Source organism: Cyrtonyx montezumae, unplaced genomic scaffold (assembly GCF_038088225.1).
Source record: "Cyrtonyx montezumae isolate F1298 unplaced genomic scaffold, pur_monq_1.0 scaffold_16, whole genome shotgun sequence".
NCBI lineage: Eukaryota > Metazoa > Chordata > Aves > Galliformes > Odontophoridae > Cyrtonyx > Cyrtonyx montezumae.
The window spans coordinates 7,314,588-7,329,170 of record NW_027071892.1 but is presented as its reverse complement, the minus strand read 5'-3'; the positions used below and the strand labels follow the sequence as shown (position 1 = coordinate 7,329,170).

The 14,583-nt window shown below is 47.8% G+C and overlaps 1 protein-coding gene across 1 annotated transcript; it reads right to left on the bottom strand.

Annotated features, from left to right (window-relative positions):
* Positions 1-1,632: 1,632 nt before the first annotated feature.
* Positions 1,633-4,333, bottom strand: ITPRIPL2 (ITPRIP like 2). Its single transcript, XM_065732591.1, has one exon. The coding sequence runs from the start codon at positions 4,211-4,213 to the stop codon at positions 2,720-2,722; it is 1,494 nt and encodes a 497-aa protein (XP_065588663.1). The 5' UTR covers positions 4,214-4,333; the 3' UTR covers positions 1,633-2,719.
* Positions 4,334-14,583: the final 10,250 nt, after the last annotated feature.

Below are 14,583 nucleotides of genomic sequence, written 5' to 3'. Positions count from 1 at the left end.
AAATAAAGAAAATACACTTAAAAGTCTCAGGTGCACAAAAGAGCTGCAAGTTGGTCCAACAGCATGCACACAGTGCCTTAGGAAAGTTTGCCCAAACCAAGGCTAAAGCAAATGCACGTATTTTCTCCTGCCACCAGCCATCATAAACTCAAAATGCCTCGCTGAGAAAGAACTCACACTTAAACATCTGCTTCTGTGGCTTAATAAAGTTTTTGCCTAACTGTTCAACCTGTTTAGAAATACTGCCAAAAGAGCACCCAGTTAAATTGCTTTTCCCTTGCTCCGGGACTGCCTCACTTTCAGACCTCCTCCCACTTCATCCTCTAGTCCTTTAGCTCAGTGCATCCTCATTGACAGCTTGCCACCATTCTCATTCACCCCTCAGCCCAACTTCCATTTCCTAAACCACTCCTACTCTCTAACATCTCTCCTTGCCAAAAATCGCCTGAACACAACCATATTTTCCTCCAGCTACACTTCAATGACAAAAGTTCTTAGCAAGTCTCCTACAGCCTTCCACCAGTACAGAACACACACTAAGCGTGCATCCCTCTCACAGAAGGGATTACTTTTCTGAGAGAGGGATGCACGGTGATGAGAACAAACCAGCAGCTGGCTGAAGTGATGCCAGAGCAAATAGCTGGAGCGTTTCTGTTGGGCAGCTGCCATGCCCTGGATCGCTCATCCAGTCCTTGAAGATCCAATGGTGTTGGCCACAGCCCTGCATTCATTTCAAACACCAAGTAACACACGTCTGCAAAAATAGCACATGTGGTCTGCAACAAAAAGAAAACCAAGGTAGCTTACTTAGCCTTAAATACCATGTGCAAAGAACATTTGATCAATACTACCTTTAAATACACTATTTGTATTTGTAGAAAGAAACACGGCGCTTCATATATAAAAATAACCCAACTTGTGGGTATGACCTTGTCTGTAATTACCTGAAAATAAGATGGCAAAAGCAGTTAAAAAAAACAGAGACAGAAGCAGGCAAACAACTGCCTGGGGAGTGCTTCCATTTAGAAAAATAGATTTGTACAAAGCTTTGTAGATCTTACAAATGTTTTGTGCTTTGTTGCAAAGAGCTGTGGATAAAGCACACCATTATGTACATCAGGGAGAGGAGGAGTGTCTTAGTAATTTCAAGTCATCCTGAAGCATCCCAGGGGTTACATTTCGTAATTTATAATCCATTTCAGAGTGCTCACCTAGGATGCAGAGTGATGGCAATAAAGCATGTGTTCAACTCCTGAGCATCAGCAATTCAGTCACAAATTTAGGGTTTCAATGCATCAAATGATGTGACCCTATATTTTAACTGGATTTGGATTCCACATTTGCTGACACCCTGGGAGACACGAGGTTCCTGTACCAGGACAGGAGGACCCCTGCAGAGCGACTGTGGTACAGCCCTACACGTCATCCCAGGGACACAGACACCGGGCTGAGGCTGACAGCCCCAGCTGAACCTCACAGCCAAGACCAAGGGAGAAGCTTAACAAACTGCTGAATGCTGCCTGTTCAGCCCCGCGAGGGCTTTGTGAGGTATTCTCATGCAATATTTACAAGGAGTGGAAATACTCTGCTGATGCTAACATTTATAAGACAACAGAACTTACAGCCAAAAGCTGCTTCACTGTACCATGAATAAGTGCTAAACCATTTTCGAGTACCCTGAAATATTTTACTTCCTTCTCCCCCCAATAAGATAACTATTTGCTCAGCACTAAAAAACACCATCAGGTCATTTGGTCAAAACAGTGCCAAGGCAGAGGGCTGGTGGCAACCCAAAAAGCCACCAAACTGCTCCTGGAAGGCACAAGGGTGCAGCAGGGAGAACACATCAGTGAAGCATGGACTGGTTGAAGGCCGGTTCCAGAGCTAACAGAAAGTTTGTTTTGTTGTTGGTCCTTGTGTTAGAGCACATTCTGTGAAAATCATATTCAACACATCTCAAAAACAAGAACCTAGAAACAAATGAACCCCAGAGTATTTCTGCAAAAAGAAGGTTTTCCTGAGGATGATTCAAATATCATCCCTTTAATAAAATACAAATACCTCCTCCACAGTGAGTATTTAGTGCAGCCAATTATCCTAGAATTAAGGCCTTTGTGAAAATAAAGTGCTATTTGTTTCTTTTTATCTCAATTTCAATCCTTCAGCATAACCTTCATTTAACACAGAAATGCACAACTAGATTCTTCAGGCTGTCATCAGAAGTTTCACTTCCCACCCTAGTTCTGCTTTAACATACGTACTGCATTTCTAATTCAGCACGATGCATTACATCACATAGGAAATTTAACACATGTCGTTGAGCATTTCAGACTGCAATCAACACCTATGCTCGAATGCTCATCTCATTTTAAGAGCACAGTAAGAGGTTTTGTTTGCACTCACGGGATTTTTAAACCCCAAATGGATTTTGTATCATAAAAATCACATCTCAGAAAAGGTCAGCATTGCCACTAGGACAAGTTAAGATTTTCGGAACTGTCAGTTTGAACCAACTGAACGTAATGCTAAGGGCACTTGCCAAGAAGTTTTGCAATTCTCCCACAAACAAACAACCACGGTGACATTAAAGTTATCGCTATTTCCTTAAGTCTCAGCCTTCTGTTTCCCAGTTTTCTTAAGTCGGGGGTAAAACCACAGAACATCTCAGTGGGTCCCACAGCAGGCACCCAGCGGGCAGGCGGGCACATGGGTGATGCCCTCACTCCCCGGGCAGCTCCTGCCGCGTGTTGGCTCCGTGCTGGCAGGCAGCGGGTGCCGGCCGCAGGTATCGGGTGCTGCCATACGTCCTGATGAGGTGAGGTGCCTGGCTCCAGGTGTACAGCAGCTGGAAGGCAGCCAGGTCCAGCGTGGGCCCATCGAAGGCGGCCAGCAAGTTCACCGGGGCGGCTTCCTTGAGGAACCTGGGCAGCGCCACGGCCTCGGGTAGGCTGGTGTTGCCCAGGAAGAAATCCATCAGCGTCTGCTTGCGCAGGCAGTCCCTGAGGTACATCACCAGGTCCTCCAGGCGCTCCACCAGGAACCGCTCGTCCCAGGCGTCCAGAGGCCCGCGCAGCATCAGGGAGAAGAGGGCCGTCTTCAGCACGTAGGAAGAGAGCACCCGACCCCACTGCGAGCAGAAGGGCTCCTCCAGGCCCTGCCCGCGGAGGTCCCGCAGGCCCTTGAGGAGCTGCAGGCACTTCAGGTGGCAGGAGGAGGCCGGGGCCTGCTCCTTCAGCCAGGCCAGCAGGCGCTGCTCGTGCCGCGAGGCGTTGAGGCCCCACATCGCCCCGTGGGCCGGGCCGGCCGGCGGCACGTCGGGGGGCAGCGCCGTGAGGTAGAGCGCGTCGCCCAGCGGGATGGCGGGGATGAGGCGCACGGCCATGGAGATGTGGCAGCAGACGTAGTCGGAGCACGGCCGGATGTGCAGCGTGGGCGGGCGGCCGGGGCCGGCGGCCAGGCTGATGCGGCAGCGCTCCTGCAGCCGGTACCGCACGGCGCCCAGGCAGCGCTGCAAGTGGCCCTGGAACCAGCGCAGCACCAGCGCCGAGGAGAGGTGGCAGCGGCCCTGCAGCTCCTCGCAGAAGCCCTCGACGAAGGGCCGGTAGCGGCGCGGCCAGCCGGCCCCCGCGGGCGCCCGCAGAGCGCAGACGAAGGCTCCGCTCGGCGCGGGCCCCGCGGCGCGGAGCGGCTCGGGCTGCAGGCGGGGCGGCAGGCGCAGCGGCACCAGGACGTCGAAGCGGTCGGGGCTGCGCACCTTGTGCTGCTCGTAGGCGCTGCCGATGCGCACGAAGTCCCCGCGCAGGCTGAGGGCCAGCGGGCCGGGCTGCAGACCCTGCGCCTTGGCGGCGCGCACCAGCTCGGCCACCACGCGCCCAACGTGCGCCTTGCTGTGCCCCAGCACGTGGGGCGACAGCCGCAGCTGCCGCGCGTGGAAACTCTCCAGGGCTCCGCGCCGCGCCGCCGAGGGCCCCCAGCCCCCGCCGGGCCTCGGCCCGCCTCCGGCCGCGCCGCAGCAGCGGGCCAGCAGGCAGCCCAGCAGCAGCAGCGCCGAGCCCTTCAGCAGCGGCACCGAGCCCGCCTCCGCCGCGCCCTCTTCTTCCTCGCCGTCCGCCGCCGCGCGGCCCCCCAGGGCCTGGCAGAGGCAGAGCAGCGCGGTGCACACGCAGGTCAGCAGCGGCCAAAAGGCGCGCGGCTCCGGCGCGCGGGCGGCCATGGCGCGGCGGGGGCTCGGTCCATGCCGGCCCCGGCCCCCGCCGCCGCCGGACCCCTCCTCCGCCCCGGCCGCCCCCAGCGCCGCCGCCCGTTCAGTTCGCTGCTTGCCGCCGCCGCGAGGCTCCTTCTCTCCTTCCTCTTCCGAGGGAAGCGGCGCCGCCTCAGCCGCAGTGAGCTCAGAGGAAATGCCACGAGCCCGGCCGCGCCGCCAGGGCCGGGGGCGTTGTCCGCCCGGGGGCGGCCGGCAGCGAGCGGGGCGGGGCGGGCACCGCCCAACGCCTCACGCCCGGACCGGGCCTCGGCCCCCGCAGGGAGCGGCCCCCTCCCGGCCAAGGAAGGATCCGGGCCGGGGGCGAGTTCCTCGTGTGCTGCGTGGGGCCGCACAGACGCGGCCCTGAGCTCTGCGTACCGGGAAGCAGCACGTCCTGGTAGCAGGGTTACTGCGTTAAATAGGACTTTGTAATCACGCTGTCAGCGCAGATGGGAGCCTCGGCCTTGGCCACTCTGTTAAGTACGTGTTTACTGGGCTTCAAAGCTGTTTGCTGAATCAGAAGGAGCATTCCTATAAGCGTTGTGTCCTGGTTGCAGTACAGGTGATGGAATCGGTGCTGCATAAGTGTAGCACAGCTGCATCTGCACAGTGTTGCCAGAGGCCTTCACGAAGGCAAAGCAGCAGTGCTTGAAGGCAGGAGCTTGAACCCAGTGAACTGTCACAGCTGGAGAAAGGGCTTAAGGAACTAAGCACGAGAGAGAGGCTGTGCAAATGTTTGGTTTTGTGATTTGTCTTCATATAAAACAAACCACTGCTTCGAGTACATCAAGCTGCATTTTGCAGAAAGCACTCAGCTGAACAGCCACAATGCTGCCCCCTGAGAAGGCAGAGAGGGTAACCAAGGCCAAGCAAAGGAAATTACTTCACGAGCAAGCAAAGCAAAAACCTCTGCTGATGGGAAACCCATTCTTTAAGACACTATATTGAAAAACACCACTGGCCCATAGCTTCAGTTCTTCCTAGCATCTGCATCTTTACACCCCCAAACCAGCACATTTTGCATGCCCTCAGGTCTTGCTATCAGCACACCAACTTTGGCTTCAGCCTGCACTCCCTCCTCACACAGGGCTGATGACTGCACTCGGCAGACACAGCCACATCTGCAGGAGCTGGGAGGGCTGTGCTGGGGCCTGGAGCTCTGCAGCACGGCCTGTATCACAGGAGTTGTCACCTGAGCTGATCAGACACAAGCCAGGGCTGTCTGACAGCAGTGTGCCAGCAGCCACCCCAGGGGAGCACAAGCACACAGCTGCATGTCCCTCAGGCAGTGCTGTGGCAGGCTCACTCAAGCTCCCAAATAGCAAGTTGTACTCCAGTAAGCATGACCCCAAAATCAGAACCAGGGTTAGCCCACTATTTTGATTTTCATCTCCATGGTTTGAATTACCAGCCTGGTCTTTTTTCACCTTTTCAGCCAGTAGCAAGGCAAGAGCTGTGAAGCCCGGGGCTGGTGAAGGATGGCCAGTGCCTGTCTGTAGAACTTAGGCTGCTTCAGCATGGCCTGAGTACAGGTCAGCTCTCTGGACAAAACACCGAATGTCAGATGTTGGAGACTTAACAGGGGTGAGCAACTGCCCAATTTTGCTGTCAGGACCTTACCTGGAAATTGCCATCTCCCCAGCCCCCAGGCTAACAGCATTTATGGCTGCTATACCAGGAATAAAGAGTTCAAACACAAAATTACTTCCACTTACCAAACAGCAAGAAGTGTCATTCCACATTACCCATCATTCCAGTCCTGCCAAAATTACACCACAGGGACTGCTCTGCAATGGAAGCAGCTCATCCATGTTATTACATCCTATCAGTAGTCTGCATTTTACAGCTCATCACAGAAGGAAATAAACAAACCATGTTATCTTGTCTGGAGTACAAGCTCCTCTTGTTTCAAGTAGCAAGAACACATTGAACCTGAGAACAAGCAGCAGTGGTAGGCTGCCCCTCTGCCCTGCCTCGCACTGCTGTGTGGGAGATGGACCCCATGCACTGCACTTTAGAGGTGGCTGTCACATATGTTTTCTGCCTCTCCCAAAGAAGTTACAGCTCATTTGTTTGGATTAAAATATCTATACTTGCAGGCAAGTTATAATGTTGATGCTTGTTTGGTTTTTTTTTTTTTCCACTTAAACAGCAATCTTTTTTTTTTTGTTTCTTCTACATAAAAAGAAAAACCTTTGGAGGTTATTTTATTGCAATTGCATGTTCCAGAAGAATAGCAGGTTGAACACTAATAACCATGACCTCAAGATCACAGCCAGGGAGAATCCACAACACTGATTTTTACTACCATTGTTTAAACCACCCATTGTTCAAATAAATATTATCCAAGCACTTGCTTTAGAATGCCTCATATCCAGGATATCCTGTTCACTAAATAAGGAATAATGTTATACTTAATCACGTACAACACTGAGCTATAAATGGACATCCCAGTGTATACCCTCTAGAAATATCACACAGATGAAGTTTGCAGAGGCAAAAAGATGTGTTGGGTACATAGCATCCATTAAGTTTTCCACAGTGAGCAGTATTTCATACATCTGTGTAACCAAGATGTCAGTGCTACAGCATGCCAGACCCCATCTGAGGGAAAAGCAGTCTGCACAGGGAGCTCACCATCTGAGGAGGGAGAAGAAGCAGCAGAAAGGCAGAAGGCCAACACATGTGCCAAAGTCTGTCTGATGCTTTCACCACCCACCCAAGACAGAAGTCCTAGACCTTCTTACACTGAGCAACCCAGGCCTCCAGGGCACATCCTTGGACATCCAGGAGTTTGGGTGTAGGACTGTTACTACACATCCGCTCTTAAAGTATTTTCTATTTATTAAGTAGGATGGTCTCACCGCCTCCGCCCATCTGCTCAGCTATCAGCAGGGTGGAACGCCTCCGAACCAAGTAGCCTGCAGGCAGATCCAGCTTCTCTGAACCACATATAGCCCAATACAGGATTTCCTTGCTGTTGAAGGATGGCTTCCTGAATAATTCTCACAATCTCTTGTCCAAGTTGGTCCTTACTATAGCCAGAAATGCACTGGCTCAGTGCTGGTGAACAGCACAAGCACTGATGGGCTCACCTACAGGTTATCAGGTGCTGTTTAGAGCTCTCATGGTCTTGTGCAGAGTAGAAACTTGTGAGTACTTATACTTGCCCATTACACTGTCAGTCAGGAAGCTGCATCTGTATGTTTCCAACTAGCAAATGCAACAGGAACAAAAAAAACTCGTATGTGTATCAAGGTACACTTGTGCACTGAGCTCTGCCCAACAAGCTGTGAACCCTCCCAGGAGCTGAGGCTTCTGCTGTTGGGGACACAGCCTCAATACGTGTGTGCTAAAAGGTAAATTTAATCACTGACTGAGATGGTTTAGCTTAATTAATGGTATGCCACTTAAACTTGTATTTGCTTCTGTCTGCGATGCACCATAACTTGCAAAACTAATGAAAACTGATGGCATAGCTGATTCCTAATTTGCTGATTAAAGCAGTCTTAAATGAGGGTTATAATTGTTTAATTAGGCTACTTTGGTGCTGTTGTGCCATTTGATCAATTTTTAAATCAATTTAGGAAGATTGGAACATTTTAAACTGAAATACAAATCTAGATTTGTATTGCCTGTTTGCTAGCAAGAAGAAGATACAGAAAAAAAGAATGAAACACAAGTTTCTAATTCTTAGGTATTGCTCAAGTTATTAGAGCACATTTTTCCCCTTGCTTACCAAGAGGGCTTGTCCTACACTCCCCCTCCAATTAATTCCACAACCAATTTGGTTGAAATTTGAAAAAGTAGAGACCCAAAACATTACTGTGCTTTTTCATGCAAGGAAGCCTCACTGGCGTCCCCAGAGCAGCCCTACTTGGCAGGCTCTCCCTGCTTAGAAGCACAAAGGCCACAATCTCATCAGATACTCAGAGCATCACCTGTTCTTCTCCACATTCAAAACCACAACTTTTCATGAAGCAGGTTGAAATTTCTCTCACTTACACTGCTGCATACATAAACTCCTTCCATTAGCATTTATGAATTAACCCTGGCAGAAAGCCTGGAGCAAAAAGAGCTCCTTAGTGATCCTGATCACCTTGACCACTGCCAAACAAACAAATCCACTTCTGTTTTGCAAACAGTGCAAGGGAGCCACACCACAATTAAGACAGAAAACACAGATGTTCTGCCCCAACAGCACAAGTTCTTTAAGGCTGGGACATGGAAGTAGCTTGATGAGCCCTGGTCCTAACCCCTTACCTCATCCTGTCAAGCAGCATAGCACCTGGCACAGGAGATGTCTGCACATGTAGTTATTTTTAAAGGCATTGCAGTGTTAGAGCCAGTTAGAAACCAGAGCAAAGCCAGAGCTGGTCCCTCTCCAGCATCTCCAGCATCCCTCCACACCAATTTCTCAGGCTGTGCCCTGTAACTAAATGTTCCCAGATCAATACAAAGCAACACAATTACCTTATTAGCAATACAGCAAGTGCAGCATATCCCTGGTTTTGTTTGAAGCCAGTCAGATTAGCTCATTAAACAACAGCTATTTTTACATCTGGTGTCATAAGTTTCCTTATTAAGTACAGTACCAACGACTTGAACAGAGGTAGGATCATCTTTCACATCTTATCTAATTTAATTTAAATCTATATTTTTCCACTTAACATTCAGAAAGCATCATCTTTGCTTCCCAGAGCTGCAAAATGCAAGCTGTCCTGCTCATCTCACACAGGTGCAAATGCAAAGCTGATCCACTGAAACTGCAGGCACTGCACAGGCTGCATGCAGGAGACAAGATGGATCATGAATGGCCTTTACAGTCAGCTGGTTCACAGCTGTGGCTTGTTTCCTGTTTTACTTCTAGGAATATGCTCCATCACCTGCTCTCTTGCTCCCTGCAAATGGTGCATGTTAGAGTCTGGGTTTCCCATCTCAGCAGGATGGGAAGGGGATGTGGGTGAGGTCCCACTGTTGGCATGTGTTAATCCCTTGTTGGGGGCTTTTACAAGAGATTTTGCAGGAAGGACCCCAGGAGACATTCCAGAGGAGCAAGGATACTGAGATGTCTTTAGCACCAGTCTCACCAGCACTGGTCTTAAAGTGTCACAATGCTATTGCATCCAAGTTGCTCCCCTCCTGTGTCTCTGCCCTGCCTGCTGCCGTGGCATGCCTGGTGACAGAGGCTTAGGCTGGACAAATTCCATCCTCCCCTCGAGAGCACTCTGATACTGAAAGTCACACTCAGAATTTCCATTTCTTCTGCTCCACTGTTCTGGGACCTGAACAGGTGAGAGTTTTAGCAACTCATTTCTGTGGGAAGACTCTGAGTCAGTCAAAAATTGTCAGATACTGAGGGCTGCATCTAAACTTGCTGAGAGATTCAATTCAGATGATTTCAGCACTGGCCTTTGGCTCTGAAATCAATGGTGTATTCTGCTTCTAGGTCAGCTTTTTCTCAGATGTATTGGTTATAAACCTAGGAAACATATTTTAAATATTACTCCTAAACACATCAGAGCACAATGAAATATTTATAATCAATGAATGCCTCACTGGATTTGTTTCCCTTGTTTTAATGAATCATTCATGAACTTTTGGAAATCTATCTCACTTGAAGTTGTTCACCAAATACCTTAAACAAATAGTTTTCAACCAATGGGTTTTCTTGGACACCATTTACCTCCACCGTCCTCTCACCATGGTTTGTGCTGGGTGTGCAGCTGCACACATGCTATGGTACTGATGTAGCTGTTTAATTAGATGACACGTATATAACAACATAAGATTAATCAAATGCAGGTATTTGTACAAAGAACAGTCGCCCCTCATTCATCCACCCAACCAAGTCAATTGCTCAAAGAAGACTGGGGGAGGTGGGGGAACGCAGGAAAAATATAACCTAGTTTTAGTTGGACTAATTTACTTCTTTCTGGATTTAGTCTCTCAGTGGAAAAAATCAGTACCAAAATATTGTTTACTATAATCTCACTGGCTAATAAAATCTACATCCCAGGATACATTTTTAGGGCAGTATAAATAATATTCCTTCCTTGCATGGTGTCTGTGGCTAAAATCAGATATTTCCTTCCTATACCCTTTCACTGAGAAAGAGTTCATAGGAAAGAGTCATTGTTGACTGGAGAGTAGATAACAGTAAATGTACAAACAAATAAAAATCCAGTCCAACTAAAAAATGCCTGTGCATGTGAAATAAGCAGATGTAGTTTTCAAGGAGTTTCTGCAAGGTGTTGGAATATAGACACTGGAAAATTACAGCTCTGAAGTGACCTGGAAGGAAACACTGAAGCATAAGGTGACTTCTGCAGGTCACTTCAAAGCCATGACATGACATGAGCATTCATATTCCAAGACCTTTGCAATGTCATGGCCAAGCAAGACAACAGCAAGATCCAGATGGCTGCTACTGCAGTTGATTGCTAAGAATACAAGCTGAAAGCCAGTCCGTACTTCACCTTCTCCATTTAGGATTTCTCCACAGACTGTAGAGCAACCCATAGGAATGTTCAAGGTTTTTGTGTCAGCTTACCAGTACAAATCCTCTTGCTGGTCACAAACCTGAAACATCCCATGAGTGTTAGGATTCACACCACAGCTGCTGGAGGGGAGCATATGTTCCAGCTTATGTTGTATTAGTACTTGTGCTGCATGTATCTGCGTTTATGACAAATGATAAGCAAATACAACCAGATCTAGAGTCTGCCTGTAAACACATGTATCTGTCATTTTCCTTTGCAAGGCTCAGCTCTCTGACAAGAGAAATCTCTTCTCATGCATAAACCCCCTAAACATATGCCTGATATCCTGCTAGATTCCCACACTGTATGCAAACAACAACTTGTGTCACTTAATACTGAGATGTAATTATTTCTCATTAGCAAATAATGCTGTGATATTTGGGTGGGAGGATTTGAAGAGCAGATAGTTCTTACACTTAAAAATAAAAAAAATATATATAAAGTCACATTTCAATCAAACTAGAATGCTCAAACAAGTTGCATTTTTTCCTGCCAGAGAGAACAAGGAAGGATGGTAGATAAAGGGCAAGGCAGCACTCAGCCATGGTTAGTAGCCAGCTCACGGACTGGGGATGTAACAAACCATCAGCTGTGCTTCCAGAACTGCCTCACCAGGGGCTTCAAGTCTGCACCCAGTGAGGAGCTGCAGGCCTGAGGTCAGAACAGTGTCTGAAACAGCAGATCCGGGAACTGCTGTAGCCAAGATGGAATGGATGAGGCAAAATATGGACAAGCTGTTTATTTCAGAAGGAGGCTAGATAGGAAAAAGGGAGGTACCAGGGCACCTGGCAGGGCTTTGGGAAGACCAGGCTCAGGCCAGGTTGACCACTGGGGAACACCAGCATTACACCACGGTACCACAACAGGCACACAGAGACTGGGGCTGGTTGGAACTCTCTTCATAGATTCATTCAGAGTGCTCTGGGTTGGAAAGGAGCCTTTGGGTGCTGCTAGCAATGGAATATGGTGTTCTTGTCCATGTGCTGCTCAGCTATCCCCAGCATGGCTCTTTTGGGCACTGTGCCCAGAGAGCAGAGCTCAGCACTTTGCTCCACTCCCAGTAAGGAGCTGCAAGGCCACCACGAGGAAACCACAGGCCTCAGCCACTCTCATACCCATTACCTTCCAGACCTTTTCCCACTGTCACACCCCTCCTTCGGGTGTTCTGACAGTATTTTAAAAGTGCACCCATATCATCAATTACTGCACATTCTTACACTGTCATTCACTCAGGGCTATTGCAGGAGAGCAGGAAACCAACAAAATGTTACTGAAGCACAGCATAAAACAGGATATCTTAAAAAAAATACTGGAAAAGATAGCACAAAAATAGATTTTGATTCCTGCTTCAAGATGATTGGATATTTCATTAATATGAGAAAATCTTGCATTTCATTAACACAACCACACTGCTAAATAATTCCTTCTGCTCTTACAAAATCTTCCTTCTAATCCAGACCCATTACCACCAAACTTATTCCTATGACCTGCTGACTCCATTACCCAACACTGGCTCACAACTCCACACGTGCCAACAAGCTTTAACCCAAAACAGTCCATCCCCCCACCCGAGCAGCAGCCAGCCTTGCTCTCTTGCACTAAAGTGAGCCACACTGATTCAGTCTAGACAAAGCTCAAGCCCATTACATCTGGCATTTATCATGTACTAGCAATATTTATCATCTCAGACAATGATTTAGCTCTCTGCCAAACAGTCTTACGAGCCCCATTTTACATAACATGTGGTACAATGTCCACTCAATGTATGTCAGCATCGTTACATCAGCTGCAGACACAGCCTGGATCTTTGCCCAGCTCAGCCGTGGCAGCACAACCAAGACCCACACTGCTGCAGGGTCACACAGCTCTGCCTTGACAGCAGCTGTATGGGGTTGAAGGGCCACAGATGAATGTGCAGAGCCATCCTCCCTTTGCACAGCAGTCTGATCAGGCTCCTTTTCCTTTGTCAACACAACCCGAGCCAGACCAGAGCAGACTGGGAATCACTAAGATAACAGATCTATTAATAGACGTGCTTCAGCCTCTGCCTGCTGTTAACCCCTACAGGACAGCTGCCAGAGCACCACCTGGCATCCTGTCCTGAAGGAAGTCATGAACATCACAGAGCTGTTTTAATTTAATTATTATTTAATATTCAATTACTGAACACCATGACTTACACAACTGCATTGCATGCTCTTTAAACACTTGCTACCTCATTAGCCACTTTAATTAACCATTCTTTCATATTTCTTCAGGTAATATAGGAATCTTCCACATGCCACTTATATGAACACTGCAGGGCAGTTAAAGCAAGGAAATTGAGACTTACGTCATACACAAAGCATCGGTCAACTTAGGAAAGACATCTTAGTTTAATATAACCTCCCTTATAAATTCACATTGACATGCACATTGCTCACCTGCCAGGGGGTGAGACAAGAAAAATGAGAATCCCTTAGAGCTCCCCTGTTGTTATGCAGCCCCTGCACAGTCAGCCATTTAGCTTTTGAGTTCCTGAAGTTATTCCGGTGGATAGGCAAATCACTCAGAGAGAACCAAATGCTACATTGTTTAGACAATGCAAGTAATATTTGCAGTTTAAGTACAGTCAGGCCAGTGTTGTAATGTTTTGATAGAAATTATTCTCAAAGAACTTACAAGATGCCAGCTGTAATAAACTGTACAGGAGTTACTGCATTAAAGACTTTGCTTCCAGTCTAAACTTCCACACAAAAAGAAGGAAAAATAGATGTTTCATGTCTAATTAGACACTGATCAGTAGCTACACATACCAAAGGAACTCCTCAAAAATGTAGGATCAGAGATGAACCTGGCTTACATCCTGTCTGAAACCTTGCCAAGCTCCCAGATGCAGGTCTTGGAATCCTGCCCATATAACCCCTGCATTGCTTATCCTCCTCTGGTTTCCAAGCAGCTACAAGGCCAGTCCACAGAATCTGGACAGATGAACAGAACTAGAAATTTCACACAGTAAAACTCAGTACAACTACATAACAGACCCCAGTAGAATTGTGTGGCTTTGCCACGAGATAAAGATGACCGACCGCATTCCTCATGACAGTAACTGGAAACACAGCTGCTGTTTAAGTTCTTGGTTTCCAATTCTCTCCCTTTCAATTAGGCTAACATCCCCATTTCATTCCACTTCCAGAGCTGACCTGTTGAGTTACGCCCCATTGCTTTGGCTAAAAAATATTGACTTCTTACACGTTGTGGCTTTTAACCACAAAAAGGAAAAGACACAACACATCCGCTCTCTGATCTGCCATTCTTATTAGGAAAAAAAAAGCCAACCACAAACACACACACACAAACCCACTAAAAACATGAAGATATTTAAGATTAGAAAACTAAAGGTTCTTACGGCAGTAAAACAAGACGAGCTGAACATGGTTTTAGAAGCACAGATAAAAGGGCTAAAGCATATCTGTGTCACCTGCACTATTTATAATTCATAGGGTTTTCCTTGCCATCTATGATAAAAAGACAATGCTCTTCAGCTATGAAAATATACATCTCTGTCAGGGATTTTAAGTATTGGCTAGTAAGTTTTTAAAACCTCACAAGCAAGAGATGCAATTATGAAGAAACTGTTTTTCATCCCTACCATACTAACTGCATTGCTGTACTTTTATCATATCTGGATGGAGTTTTACAGAGCAGATACACAGAACTCTGTCTTGGGCATTTCCACTGCCATAAGGCAGGATGCCAGCAGGGAGCATGCAGAAATCATTTAAGCATTGAGTGCCACTGAAGACTGGAGCCAAAGGA

Bases quoted from the DNA above. Each gene is read 5' to 3' on its own strand.
- ITPRIPL2 (XM_065732591.1), bottom strand. From the start codon at position 4,213: ATGGCCGCCCGCGCGCCGGAGCCGCGCGCCTTTTGGCCGCTGCTGACC.